This window comes from Aethalodelphis obliquidens, unplaced genomic scaffold (genome assembly GCF_003676395.1).
Source record: "Aethalodelphis obliquidens isolate GAN/ISIS:26980383/991018 unplaced genomic scaffold, ASM367639v1 scaffold12, whole genome shotgun sequence".
NCBI classification, from domain to species: domain Eukaryota; kingdom Metazoa; phylum Chordata; class Mammalia; order Artiodactyla; family Delphinidae; genus Aethalodelphis; species Aethalodelphis obliquidens.
In genome coordinates this window covers 41197696-41211824 of record NW_020837956.1, presented here as the reverse complement: position 1 = coordinate 41211824, position 14129 = coordinate 41197696, and the positions used below count along the sequence as shown (strand labels likewise).

At 49.4% G+C, this 14129-nt stretch overlaps 1 protein-coding gene across 1 annotated transcript in view; it reads left to right on the top strand.

Annotated features, from left to right (window-relative positions):
* The window catches only part of DCDC2C (doublecortin domain containing 2C), a 52201-nt gene that overhangs the window by 24092 nt on the left and 13980 nt on the right, over positions 1–14129 (top strand). The window contains 3 exon segments of the mRNA XM_027113930.1: positions 4471–4599; positions 9118–9255; positions 13081–13123. Of these exon segments, the coding sequence (XP_026969731.1) occupies positions 4471–4599; positions 9118–9255; positions 13081–13123 (310 nt within the window).

Below are 14129 nucleotides of genomic sequence, written 5' to 3'. Positions count from 1 at the left end.
AGTCTTGGCTTTTTGTTTATTTTTGGTAACCTAGCCCTTGCAGCTGCTGGCTGGTGAAAGGAAATGTAGAAGTTACGTTCCCACCAAAGCCCCTTGGCGGGGGAGACGGGCTGTCTGATGCTCAACGCGCCCTGGTCAAGGTTGCCTGAGGGCTGGCCGCCCCGGGAAGCGGCTGGTGGGGCAGGTGTAGAGGTGCCGGGGGACTCAGTCCCGGTTAATCGGGACCCCTCTGTGGGCCGGCCCGCGTTATGCTTGGGGCTGTAGAAAGAGAACACACTTGACTCAGGTCAAACGTTGGTTCAAATCCCGCTTTTCACCTGTCGGCTTTGTGACCTGCACACGCTTCCTCTCTCTGAATTGCCTCCTCATTTGTAAACAGGGTGGTGACGTGCACCTGCAAAGTCCCAGGAAAGCCCGCCCAGTGCTCGTTAAGGGGCAGGAATTCTCCACGTGGCAGCCATTTCCTCCCAGTCCTGCATACATTGTGCCGCTTTGATATTATAGGGATGAAAATCCCTGACTTGAAGTTCCAGAGGGCACCTTCCCTCTTACCCGGTTCTGTTCCCGGCGGAAGGAATTTCAGTGAGTTTCCAGGGTCCTGGCTCTATGTCTGAGGGGCGGCAGCAGCAGGCCAGTCCCAGCCTTGGGTAGCAGAGAGCCCACACTCTGACGAGTCATCCTTCACGCCCCTGCTGACCAGCAAAGGGCTGGGGGCCCAGGAGGCTGGGAACCCCCTGCCAGACACAGCGGAGCCCCCGGCTGGGAAGCCCAAGGATGGAGCAAGCGTGACCTGCTTATTAGCTAGGCTGTCCCTTTCACTTACCTTCCAGAACCCAACCATCGTTTCTTTAAAATACTTCTCCTTAGGCCTCTGCAAGGGAGCCACTCAACACACCTGAGATCCTTCCACTGTGCCTTTTGTACATCTGAGAGCTGTTCTGAAATGATGAGAGACGCAGTATTTCTAAATTTTACGAAGGACACCGCTTTCTGAAGAATGGATAGAAATCCCAGGGAACATTATTGGCTTATGGGTCCTTTCTGGCAAAGACACGTATCACTAGACATACGTTTTTGGGGAGCCTGACCCACACTGTCCATGGTTCTCACTTATTTTGACAGACTTTTTTTTTTCTGTTATAAACCAGCTATTCTTAAGGCATGTGCTCTATTCTTTATATGGTGTGCTAGAAACTCCACTAGATGGACCCAAATACCCGTCCAAATGCAAGGCCTTTTCTCCCAAGGGAAGGCCTGATCATGTTTGCTTGGAGACCTTGTAACTTAAAAACAAACGGAAAATAGTTACGATGGCTTTCAGAGTTTTTGATGTTCGAGGTGACAGGTGTTTTGACCCTTCCCGGTAAGCCGGGAGCTGGGGTAGAGGGAGTGGGGGGCTGCTGAGTGTGAGTTCTGTAGCAGCTGGATGGTGGAGAGAGAAGCTATTCCCCCGACTGTCTGCGTGTCCTCAGAATTCAGCTGGTCGAGTCCACATTCAGGAGAAGCCGCCAGCCTGGAGGCGGAGGCTCAGGTCTGTGTCCTGGTCTGTCATTAACTAAGCTGTGTGCTACAGTAAGTGGCGTCCACTGCCACTACCACCACCGTCACCGCGTCACCTGGCAAAATCCATTCCTAGATCCAAGTGCTGTTTCCTACTTTGAAAAATTCAAAACATTTCCTATGTAAAAAATTTAAAGTATGTCTCACTTAAAATATTTAAAATATTACCTATTAAAAATTAATGAGCACATCGGGAGGTGTATTGGCAAAGCTGTTTTATGCCTTTAACCTCTCTTATTTCAAAGTAATTTTTAAAAATTAACTATTTTTTATGGCCAGAGTAACTTACACCCATGGTAAATATATCGTTTTAAAAGGTATACATTAAAAGTAAATCTTCTGCCCACTTTATATCCCCAGAGGCGACTGTTAAAGGTTTCTGGAGTGTCCTTGTTAGACAGGCTTCGCATGTTCAAGGATTTAGAGGCGTGTGTATGCTGCAAGCGTTGCTGTGTATCTTCCTTCTTCTTTCACAGAATTTAATATGGCTTCTTATTAGCACATATAGATACGTTGTGCTTTTAAAAATGGCTGCCTAGTATTACAAAAGCGGTCTGTACGTAATTAACAATGATGGGCTTTCACTGTGTGTCCAGGGGCTGTGCCTGTCCATTACCTCTCTGTCACAGACTTTCTAGGGAAACAGTCTTTGGGTGTATTTCTTGGGGTTGGTCATCCGTCTACCTGGATCGTCAGGTGGAAGACGGGCTGTCTGATGCTCAAACAGCACAGACCTAAAACCTGGCAGAGCGAGAAGGGTCTAGTTCATTCTCCAGCTCAACCGGAAAGCTGGGGATGTGCTAAGTCCATTACTCCCTCTAAACTTGAAATTTCCTAATGTCTTTGTTGTTAACATTTCTTTCTTGATCGTTAACAATTTAAAAAATCCTTTTCTCCGTATTTACATGCTTCGTATAAAAAAGTGGACATCTGGAAATGTGTTAAGAATAAAATCAAAATCGCTCGTTAGCCTTCTCCTCAGAGACGGCCCCTGGTAACTTGGAGGGCCACTTACTTCTGGTTCTCTCTGTACTTGCTGGTGTTGTTTTCTTACAGCATTAATTGTATTTGATCATTTTCCCCCTAAATACAAATTCTGCATAAACAGTTTTAAATGGCTGCATTAGTTATCATTGTAGCCTGTGCTTTGTTTCACCATTCCTCTGCACTTGGACATTTAGGTTGTTTTTATATTTTAGTTTTCGTAAATACAGGCAAACTTTCTACTTTGTTTTATCGCGCTCTGCTTTCTTGTGTTTCGCAGATAATGCTTTTCTTCTTTTACAAATTGAAGGTTTGTGGCCACCCTCTGTTGTCAGATGATAGTAAACATCTTTTTTAGCAATAAAGTATTCTAAATTAACGTACGCACATTGTTTTTATAGACTACAGTGTCGTATAAACGTAACTTTTCTATGCACTGAGAAACCAAAAACTTCGTGTGACTCGCTTTGTTGCTGTGGTCAGGGGCCAAACCCGCGATGTCTCTGAGGTTTGCCTGTGACCCTGCGAGAGACGTTTCTACAGGTTCACGTATACGTGCCCACATTTCCGTGGGTTGGATTTCAGGGAGTGGACAGACTGTGTCAGTGATTCCTGGTCCCACGCGTCTCCATGTCCGTGTCCCCAAGTCGCCCTTCAGGAAGGTTGTGCTCACTTTTACCCACGTCAACAGTGTATGTGTGTGTGTATCAGCCTGCGAGGGCTGCCAGAACCTGTGGGGGACACAGTTCAGTCCATAACAGTGTGCTTATTTCCCCGCACTCAGCGTGAGAATCTGTGTTAAAGATCTTAAAAATGTAGACAAAAACACAACATGGCCTTGTCTCAACATTTATTTCTTGTATTATTAGCCGACTGTGTTTGGAGAGACTTTTGGCGTGCACCACTTAGGAACACGGATGGGTGGAAACCTTGCAGCAAATCTTCAGGGTAGCGGTAACATCACAGATGAGCTTTGCTACGACTTGCGCAGAATGCCCCTTTCGAGGTTTGTTTTGGGGCAGAGGCTTTAAGTACGGAAAAAGGTGGCCTCTGGGGTGATGGCAAGCCTCTTTCCACAGAGCCTTAGCTGATCCTTTTTGTTGTGCACAAACGTGTTAACTTAAAATTTATATTTACTCTGAAACAAGAGATGTATTTCTCCAGTTTTAAATTATTTACATTTAAGGAAAAACAACAACAGTAATCATAAATAACAAAGTAACAGATTGAAAGTCAGCCCCGTGAAGTTGAGCTCCTGTATTGTTAAATGCTCTCCGTAACTTTCAGACTTAAAGAAATAGCCTCATGTTTTACAATATTTTAATAAGAGTTTGAAACTGTTGCTAAGTGGCTTTGACTGTAACACCAGGGAACTAGTAGCTTTGTACTGGGTTTTGTGCGGACCCCAGCCGTGTTCCCAGCCCCAGCCCATAGAAATAAGAAAACAAACCCACCAGGACCACAGGGAAGCTGCCTTAAACTGTGAGAGTGAAACCAGTGGTTTCTATTATCTTTCCAGAGGATTGCACGTTATTTCCTCCGGGACACTCTCTTGGCGCCAAGGAGGGGACAGCAGCTGCATTTTTAACGCCAAATTTCCCCGTTTGTTTTCCAAATGGACACAGTTTTCTTCCATGTTCCCCGTTGTCACGGAGGCCTATTTTTTAAAGAGTAGAGTTTAGTCCTGTTCATCGGGGTGTCTTCTATCCCATGAGGCCGTGTCACCAGCGTTTCTGGCCCCTCCCTGGTTCTGAGCACTATGGGGCTTGGGGACTGTCCTCCATGCGGTGGCGTGTGGGCCACCAGGGGCTGCTCAGGGCTCCGTGTGGTCTCCATGCTTCTGTAATTGGGTATCTTTCGTGAATTCCCAGCGTTTTCCCCCAAGGTGTGAGGCCCTAATGGAGGCTTTTCCTCTGGTTCCTGCAGTGTTTTCACAAATGGAAGATTATTTATTCCACCTGTAAAGATTATTATACCCAAATTCAGCCTGACGGAGTGAAACTGCGTGCTGGCCATGATCGGAGAGAAGGTCTTTCCTCTGGGAGGCGTTCGAAAGTAAGGCTCTGGCCCAGCTCTGGGGACCCGGAAGGAGGGACTCGTTCTGTGCCTTTCAGTGAGAATTTCCTGCCCGTCCAGCAAGGTCTGAAATGATTTCTCGTGAACTCTGATTTTAATTCTTCAGGCAGACAATAGTTCTGCAGTCTTTGGGCCATACTTATTTTTAACAGTTTCATTCATTCATTCAAAAAAGTTTAGCGAGCATCTGCCTCACCCTCGGCGTGGTGAATACAGCTAACAAGGCTGAGATGTGGTCGCCCCAATCCCCCGGGTCCCCCGTGCCCCTGCCGGGTGGCCAGTGATTAACATTCAGTTAGATGCTCAGGTGATGTAATGAGGCCTCTTGGGCGGGAGAATTCGGGGAGCCACGCAGGGGAGCTGGTGTCCGAGTGGTGACGGGGCCCGTCACGGGGGGATGGAACCGTTGGATGGAGGAGATGGTGTGCTGCACTGGCCGAGCAGTGTTGGGGGCCCCACTGGCCTGGACCCCGAATTTGCAGTGGGACACGCTGCAGGGCTGTGGTTTCCTCCGACGCTCGGCAGCCTGGGACTAGGGAGGGGAAGATAGACTCGTCCATGGCCGAGGGTGGGAAGGACCAGCAGAGGAGGGGTTCGGTGTGTGCAGGTGACTCTAGGGATGGCCCGGTGGTCTCAGACCCCGGCCTGGCGGTTGGAGGAGGGCGGGAGGGAGGGAGTGGAGAGCCGCGAGGCTACAGGCTGTAGTGGGAGGTGAAGAAGACCTGGACTTGGGAACACACGGGGTGATGAGAAGTCCCGGGTCTCGCCACGGGAGTGGGTGGGAAAGCGCAGGAGGACACAGACCTTTAAAGCTGGGAAGTCGGGTGATGTGGAGTGAGGCGGAAGGACCATTAGAAGCGTCGTCCTCATGGACAGTATGGTTCCGGGTGGCTGGCATTGGAGAGGAAGAGCAAAAACATTCAGTCCCTTTTCACTTTTGTGTCCATTAACTCTTTCTCGGGGGTGAATTAAAACATAGAAGATCTATTGACAGTCAAGAGTTGTGATACCAACAATGACAACTGTTGTGTCTACTAGTGAGCAGGACATAACTGTTGGGACATTTAGAGCAATGGGATACTCGCTAGCCTAGTGAGGGTGGTGAATAACAGTGAATACCAATGTTCCAGGAAGACCGCTGTTCACATAATAAAAAGTCCTGTAAGTGCCCAGGTGACTTCAGGATGCAGTTATAAGTATTCGTGTTTCATCCTTAAAGAAATAGGGACAGTTGTCTGGAGCAGATAGGCCTGTGCATATTTTTGGAAGAAGCCAGAAACAGTAGTGGGATTAATCATAAGTATCACGTCTAAAATCACAAGTATCACATAGTGGTGAAAGGAAGAGGTAAAATCTTTGTGAGGGGGAAGAAAACAAGGAAGTAGCATATCTAGAGGGAAAATAGGACACGAGATCAATACGCTCCTTTCTTTTTTTCCCTGGGCTTAAATTAGTTCTCTGTGGCTGAGTTTAGAAAAAGTACAGAGCTTGGAAATAAAGGAAATGCTTAGAAAGTACAAATATTCAATAGTAAGCTTGAAAGGGTGATGTAATAGGCACATTACAGGTTTTTTTTTTATTATCAACGTACATGTTATCTTTGAACGGAACCGACAGCTAATAGTCAACATACGTTTGAGAAGTCGTTTGTATCTATCTGTATTTATCATCCCTTAGATAATGTTAATATGGTTCAGTGGAGGTTTCTACTGTACCTTTTTCTTGTGTCCGTTAGAGACTTAGCCAAGTTCTCAGTGGTATTAAAATTGGTTGATTTATTGGATAGTTTTGAACTTTCTGGGATATATATATATTCCAGAGAAACCGTTAAGATTGTGTGTGGGTCTCTGTGTGAGAGATTATTGCTGATCTCGGTGTTAGAAAACTGTGCTTTTCGCAGACGTGTGTTGCGTGCTGATTGCACGGTGGGCACCACGCTGTACGCGGGAGGCCCAGCCTGGTCCGCTCACCCCTGTTGAGCTTGTGGCCCCGCAGAGAAGGCAGAATCAAAAAGAATCACAGTGGAGGGCAGAGTGTGTAGGAGAGGAGCACACCCAGGTGTGCAGCCCAGTCTAGGAATAGACCAGAAGAAGAGGTTCGCCTTGAGAACGGCGGACGAGTAGAGGTCGGGGTGTGCTGGGCTTGGGAGGAGATGCTGGTGCACCCCTGAAAGCGGGCACCCCCCAGATCTGCACCCGGGTGCTTCTCTCGCCTCACCCTGGTCCAGCCCTGGTTGGGAAATGCAGTGTTATGGGTGATGCCTGGCCGTGAGGCTGGCCAGACGCGGTTCCGGAAAGAAGGGTCGTTAGCACGGGGAGGAACTGAAGAGGAAAGAGGCTGAATCTCCCACGTCTCGCAGCCCTGGGCTCTGTGCACCTGGCAGAGCTCTCTACCTGCTGGAAGAGAAGGGTGGTGAGCGGTCCCTGCCAAGTTCTGAGACTCTGAGATACGACCGTTTCCACCCTCAATGCTTGATTCAATCCGCGTTTGTCGGGCACAGGTTGGGCAGTGTTGGTGAACTCTTCTGTCTGCTTTTTCACCATCTGTGGACTCTTCCAGTTGGAGGTCTTCCCTCTTTCGGTCTGTGACACGGATCTTCATTATTTCTGCCCGTATTTCTTCCTTTCTGCTCCTAATTGAACTTATTTTGGGGATTCTTATTGTCTGGTTGATGGTACTTCTGCTCATTTTATTTCTTAACTTCTATATGTTCTATTATCATTCCCTGCTGCTTCCTGGGAGAGTTCCTCTGTTTTATCTTCCAAACAAGAATTTGTGCTTCTTTCTTTATTTCATATTTCCCTTATTTCTTCTGTAACGTTTTCCACGTTTGTGTTAAGTGCCTGGTCCATGTGTCCCAGCACTTCTGCTTCCGGTGGAGTCTCCCAAGGTAGGCCCTACCCCCAGCGCCTTGCGGTCCAGCCTCCAGCACCTGAGCTCTGGGGGGAGGCTGTCCTTGCAGCCGCAGCCGGTCAGTCCTGCCGCCTCCCTGGGCCCCTCACTGCCGAGGGCGTCTGCAGCTCCCTGGCTTGCTCCTGGGGACACTCGTGCCAGCTGTGAGCCCTCCAGGGATGGGCACCGATTGTCCCAAGGTGACAACAGGAGAGGAAGGAAGTTCCAAGCCCTGCTTCTCACCTGGAAGCCCTGTGTTCCACTCCCTGGGGCGTCTCACAGTTGCCCCCTGTCTGGAAGTTCTTCATCTTGGTCCTACAGGGTGACCCGAGGCAGCAGGTCCAGGAGCTGCCCTTGTTAGAAACAGATGCTCAGGCCTCATGTTAGACTCACTGAATCACAAACTCCAGGGCGGGGGCCCAGCGCTGTGCATGAGCCGGCCATCTGGTGGTTCCCTGCTCGCTGAGGTTGGGGGGTGCTCAGGGGAGGGAGGTTTGAGTCCTGTGGGTCCCACCTGTTCCAGGTGCCCTGCATCCTTCTCTCCTCTCCCTTCCTGTGCTCACTGCTGTCATTCGTGAACATGTTGTACGCCCTGCGAGAGCTCTGCATCTCCTCCCCCAGGTGAGGTGCTTTTCCTCCATCACATCCCACCCACGATGGCCAGCCGCCTGTTGCTAAAACACTGTGCTTACCCCACACTTCCATGCAAATCCCCACTCACTCCGACTAAATTGATGATAAGCTCCTCCCCCTAGAATTCCAGGCTCTGGGATTCAACGTTCAAGTTCCATTTCACCCAAGGGTGCATTTCACCCTTCGGTGACAGTCAATCCCCTGTGTTCTGGCTTTTTGCAGAGGCCCCTTCTGCCGCCCCAAAGGCTTCATCCCATCTTCACATGAGGAGCTCCTACCTACCCTTGTACCTTTCACTTCAGTGAAGCCTATAGTTGCCTTTACTCTTTCTCCTCTTAGAACATCGACGTTTTGCCCTTCTCTGGTCATACTTGCCTCTATAGGCTTTTATACACTGCTTGACTTTGGGAAAGCAGTGGCTTTCTTATTTCATATGTTTTACACAAGGCCTACCTCATTGGATGGTGCCTAACAGATGCTCAGCATTGAATGCATTGAACTTTTTCTTAAATAAATGAATTATGAATTAATACATGCCAAAAAAGAGTGCAGAATAAAACATAGACAAATATTAGTCTTTTAGTGCTTACAAAAAGGCATATTATTTGCTAATAAATGCCGGGTTGTTTTCCAAGTATTGTTATAACAATATAAGCCAATTTGTATTCATTTTAACTGTTATTAGTTAAAATTAATTGAATACCAACCAACAGCTTAAATGTTCTCAGGGCCCTCTGAATACTTGTAGATAATTAAAGATACACTTTAATTAAAAAATCTAAAAATGGAAAGCGAGCCTAACCCTGGCAGAGCCGCTCCCGCAGGGCTCCGTTAGCCCGTTTTGGTTACGTTTGCTCTCAGAGCATCAGCTCTCCTGTGGTGCACATACCCGTCGCATTACGTACCGGGTGCCCCCAGCCTGATGTCATGGCTCTTAAGTCTCCAGCTCATTTTTTCTTTCTCTACTCACAGATTATTTACAATGAATGGGCATCTTCCGGACACCACAAAGGATTTGCAAGACAGCCATTTTTACGTTGCGGCAGGACTGGAGGCCTTCCAGTATTTCCCTTATTGGAAGTCCCCAAAGGTCCCCAGAGAAGTCTAACAGTGAACACATTTCATTTCTTCCCTTCCTGCTTAGTAAAATTTGCCTTTCCCCCCAGCTCCTCTCCCAAGTACGGTCAGTTTAGGTACCTGCTATTTTTCTGTAGTGAAACTTGATATTATCGTTTTATATATGATGCATTTTTTTTTTTTTTTAATACTTTCTTGGCTACGCCACGCGGCACGTGGGATCTTCGTTCCCCGACCAGGGATCGAACCCGTGCCCCCTGCATTGGAAGCGCGGAGTCTTAACCACTGGACCGCCAGGGTAGTCCCTATGAGGCAGTTTTGAATTTTCAAAATCTTTGGCATGGAGGAACCACTGCTGTTGGATAGAGCCACAAGGACAGTGAGATCCCGTATTGAGTCTTTCTCCGGGGTTCCTGGGGTCTCAGAGGTCAAGAGTCTAAACGTACAGGACAGAGCTGGCCCCAGGCCACGGTCATGGTAGCCCACGCTCCATCTGGCACAGTTTCGTTTTCTTAATTCGACTTGCTTTTCCTTATCTAAAACAGTGTGTGCAGGCTGGCAGTCTCTCCCGGTGAACAAAGCAGTGATTTTTGTAGTAGATCCTGGACCTGCGTAACAGGGCACGCCCCGGTGTGTGCATCTGTGGATGCGAAGGAATGGCTGGGAGGAAGATGAGACGGTGGGGACTCTTGTCCCGTCCCCTGAGATAATGTGACGATTGTCCCCGCAGTCTCCGGCTTGCATCTAGGATGGGGCAGCCGAGCGCCAGTAGTGAAGGCCACAGTGCTGTCCTGTAGGCTCAGGCCTGGGGGACGCCCGGGGTTTTCCCCTGAGGTAGACGAGCCCAGCGTTTGCGCTCAGAGTTGCATCCTGTGTCCTGCCCTGATGCTCACAGGGCAGAGCAGGCTCTGTATGTGCAGAGCACCCTTCTCATGGTTCCCGGTCCTTGAGGTCACGAGATGAGGCGGTCTGGTTCCATTCCCAGGGCAGACTTACACTTGACACCTCCTTGGTTTTCCGTGTCTCACCCACCCTGCTTTTCAGGGCGTATTTGTATGAAAAACCTCAGTATTCCCAACTCCAAATATCTGTAGGTCTGTAGAGTCCAGATCCCTTCCTCACTTTCCTGATGTGCTGGCCAGACACGGACGCCTATCTGTGAGTCTGGGGCTCTCGGGGCTGCAGCTCCAGATGCGCTCCCGAGTGCCTGACGCCAGGGGTCAGGGCTGGACCAGGGTTGGCGGAGGGTCGGGAGGAAGGCTGACCTGCCGGACTGAAGGCCTGCGGTTCACACTGATCCAGCTCCTCAGTTTTGGTCCCAAACGAAGGCCCTGGGATGAGGACTGTGGTTGGGCTTATTGCCTCTGGGTCAGCCGGGAAGGCGGGCGTGGGGCACGGGAGGATAGGCTGGTGGTCAGCAGATGCGCTCTGCCAGGGCCCAGGCCTTGAGCTGCACGGGACCTGGCCATCCCCACTTCTCCAGCGCCGGGGTGTCGGGCACTCGGGGGCGTGTACACACGAGCCCGAGTGTTCCTTCACATGACGGTCGGTACGGTTTTTTTGTTTTGTTTTGTTTTATTTTTTTTAATTTTTAAATTTTATTTATTTATTTTTATTTATTTATTTTTTAACATCTCTATTGGAGTAGAATTGCTTTACAATGGCGTGTTAGTTTCTGCTTTATAACAAAGTGAATCAGTTATACACGTACATATGTTCCCATATCTCTTCCCCCTTGCGTCTCCCTTCGGTACGGTTTGTAAGGCGGGCACCGAGCACTGCTCCCCGTCTCCAGGTCTTGCTGAGACAGCCAGTCTGGGGGATTTCGGCCCTGTGGCAGCGTAGCCCCCGGGGGTGCGTTTGACCCGCACTAATGTCGGGACTATTTGAGGGCTTGCAGGAGCCCTCCCCGTCGGGCTTCTCTGTCGTGCTCTTATGGTCACTGTGCTGAGGACGAGGTGTCAGTTTTCATCCCGCTGTGGGGCAGGCAGGTGGCCTCAGCCTCGCAGGTGGTAGGCCTTCCCCGCACCCCGAGGTGCCCTGCAGGAGCTCTGGGTGCGTGTGGGAGACTTGAGACGCCACCGGGGGAGCCGTGTCTGGGGGCCCTTATGCCTGTTTTGGCTCCTGTGCTCTTAGGTTTTCTACTTTAAGGCTCCCTTCGCCCTGTTGACAGACGGTGACCCCCCAGCAGTGTGACATGCAGGCAGATGCTTAGGTTAGGGTCCTGCCCGCGCGCCTGGTCAGCGTGGATATTTCATGACTTTGTCGACACCTTAGTCCGTTGCTGACGGTCCTGACAGCATGGCGGGTGGAGATATGGTGGGGCTGTCGGACTGAGTTGAACGGTTCTCTCTACTCTGTGTCTGCTGCTCCCTGCACGAGTTCCTCTGCCTTTCAGTGTGTTTTGTTTCTTCCCATCTTCTGTTCATGTGTTGAACCCTGACCTGAATCTGCTGGTTGCTTAAATAGCTTTCTCCCTCGCCAAAGAGGTTGGGCTGGGGGTGAGCAGAGTCTATAAGAGACTGAGGTCCAGTCACCACATGGGAAGTAGACCAGGCGGGTGCTGGTCTGCTGGAGACCCACGTTGGGGAGACCTTTCCAAGCATGCACGGCAGAGGTTGGAGTCGGTGAAGAATCGGAAACAGCACATGGGTCTGCATGGCTGTCAGGCACAGAAGGAGAACGAGAGCTCTGCGGTGGGGTAGAAAGAGGATGGACTGGGTTTTGGATCGGATTTTGGTCTCAGTCCTTCTGCTGATCAGCTGTGGGGCATTAAGTAAACCCTCATGTTTGGAGCCCGGGTTCTTCACCAGCCCAGGGGGAGCAGTAACGCTTGTTCTGCATGTCATCGTGAGGGCTGTGTGATGAAACTGTGTTTGCAAACGTGATTAATCCACCGTCAAAAACTTAAAAATGTTAGGGTTCCCCTCCTCGCCGCCCCAAGATCATATAGAAGCTCTGGGGCAGAGGTGCCTGTAAACGCATGGCCTTAGGTCAGACGCCCGCCTGCCTCCCGCCCCCCGTAAGTGAGGAGCCATTGGATTTTCAAGGGTTTCAGGGAAGAGCCAGGACCCAGGAGGCTCCAGTTGGGAGCCCTTGGGTATCAGTCCAGTCTGGCCGAAGGGGCAGACGCTCATGGCACAAGCATGGCTTCCCAGGCATCGGGGGTGTGTTCAAGGGCCATCTGGGGTCCACTTCACCTCCCCCCCCCACCTACTGGCCCCAGACCTGCCTTCCAGCACCTACACTTGAACCTCTTCCCATTGTCACAGTCTTTGCCATTTGCACACCACAGTCACACACACCGGATTACCTCTCCTTTTCTTAAGAAACGCACTTTTTAAACCTTATTGTAGGTTTGATCTGTGAGCAATGTTTTCATAATGCAAAAGCACGTGTCAGCTACACTGCGGCCTGAGGCAAAAGGAAAAATCGATAACACTCATCCTGCTTCCATTTAAAGTTTTTATATTTTGTTCATCGTGCATTACTTTTTGCATTTTGATTTTTCAAGGGCTGCATTCAAGTCGTGTTTATCTTGATGACCGGCTTGTTTGGTGTCCCCTTAAATTTTGCACCCAAGGCCAGTGTCTCACCTACCTCTCTTAGCCCCTTCCTTGCATCATTTAAATAAAGTTTTAAAATACTAAAAAAAAAAAGAAAAAAGATTTCAGGGAAGTAAAGCGAACAGACTTCCTTGGGGCCCTTTCTCCTGAGCCTGGGAGCCGCTGTTGATGTGGGCTTGTGTCCTCTGGGGACAGAAAGCGCCTTCCTCGTGGTCGGTGCCTCCTGAGGCTGATGCAGCAGTCGACGTTTTTGTTCAGATGTTTTTGGCTGGGCTTTTTTTTTTTTTTCCAGAAAGTACTCAGACATTGAGAAGTATTCGCGAAGAAAGAAAATAGTGAGTCCTTGTTAAAAAGGGCCGATGACAGCCGTGGTCGACCCTGGTGTCTTTTGTATGGCTGATTCATTTTGCTGTGCAGTGGAGGCTAACACAACATTGTAAAGCAACCATACTCCAATAAAAATTAATTAAAAAAAAAAGGACACACGACAGGCCGGGCCCGCCATTGTAGAACGAGCTTCTCAGCACAGGCTGACTCCTGTGAATGGGCCGAACAAGGCATCAGGTGTATCCCTGGAGCTCATCACCTGTTTACATGATGAAAACATCCCAGACCAGCTTATAGAGTCAGTACTTTAGCGGCTCTACTGCGAGAACGTTCATTCAACAAAGCTGTTGAATGCGTGCCATGTCCTTCCCGGCCTTCTAGGCCCGTCCTTCAGAACTCGCCGGCCTCCAGGCTCTCCAGGCACTCTCTGTTATTTTCCAATATCTGGCAAACAGCCTTTGGGTTTGCTTTCCTCCAGTTGCAGCCCAGATGTCTTACCCACCATTTATCACCTTCCTGCAAGGAGCTTTGGCTTCCTTACCCCTAGGGGCTACCTTGCATTTGCCTGGTGAAAGCCTGGTCTTGGAGCCCAGCCCCTCGCTCTGTCTGCACTTGCCCTGAAGGAGCTCAGAGTCCCTGCAGGGAATAACACAGCTGACCTGACCCTCTTCACACCGAGTTCATGGCCACAATCCTCACCCAGCCGGCCTGCACCTAAAAAGCCTCACTACTAAAAAAAATACTTTTCTGAATAAGTTTTGCTAAATGTTGTTAGGGATTTTTGCACGTCTCTTTATAAGTGAGACTAGCTTAGAATACCTCTTTCTCTTGTTGTCTGGCTTGTGGTGTCAAGGTTTTCCTGAATTGATTCTGTTGTTATTTTGGTAGCTTCTTGAGCTCAATGATCATTTTATTTATTTTCGATTTTCTCTAAGGATTGCGTTTAGTGTTAAGTGTTTGTTGGATGAATGAATGAGAATCACTGAGAACACAAAAATGATAGACATGATCCTG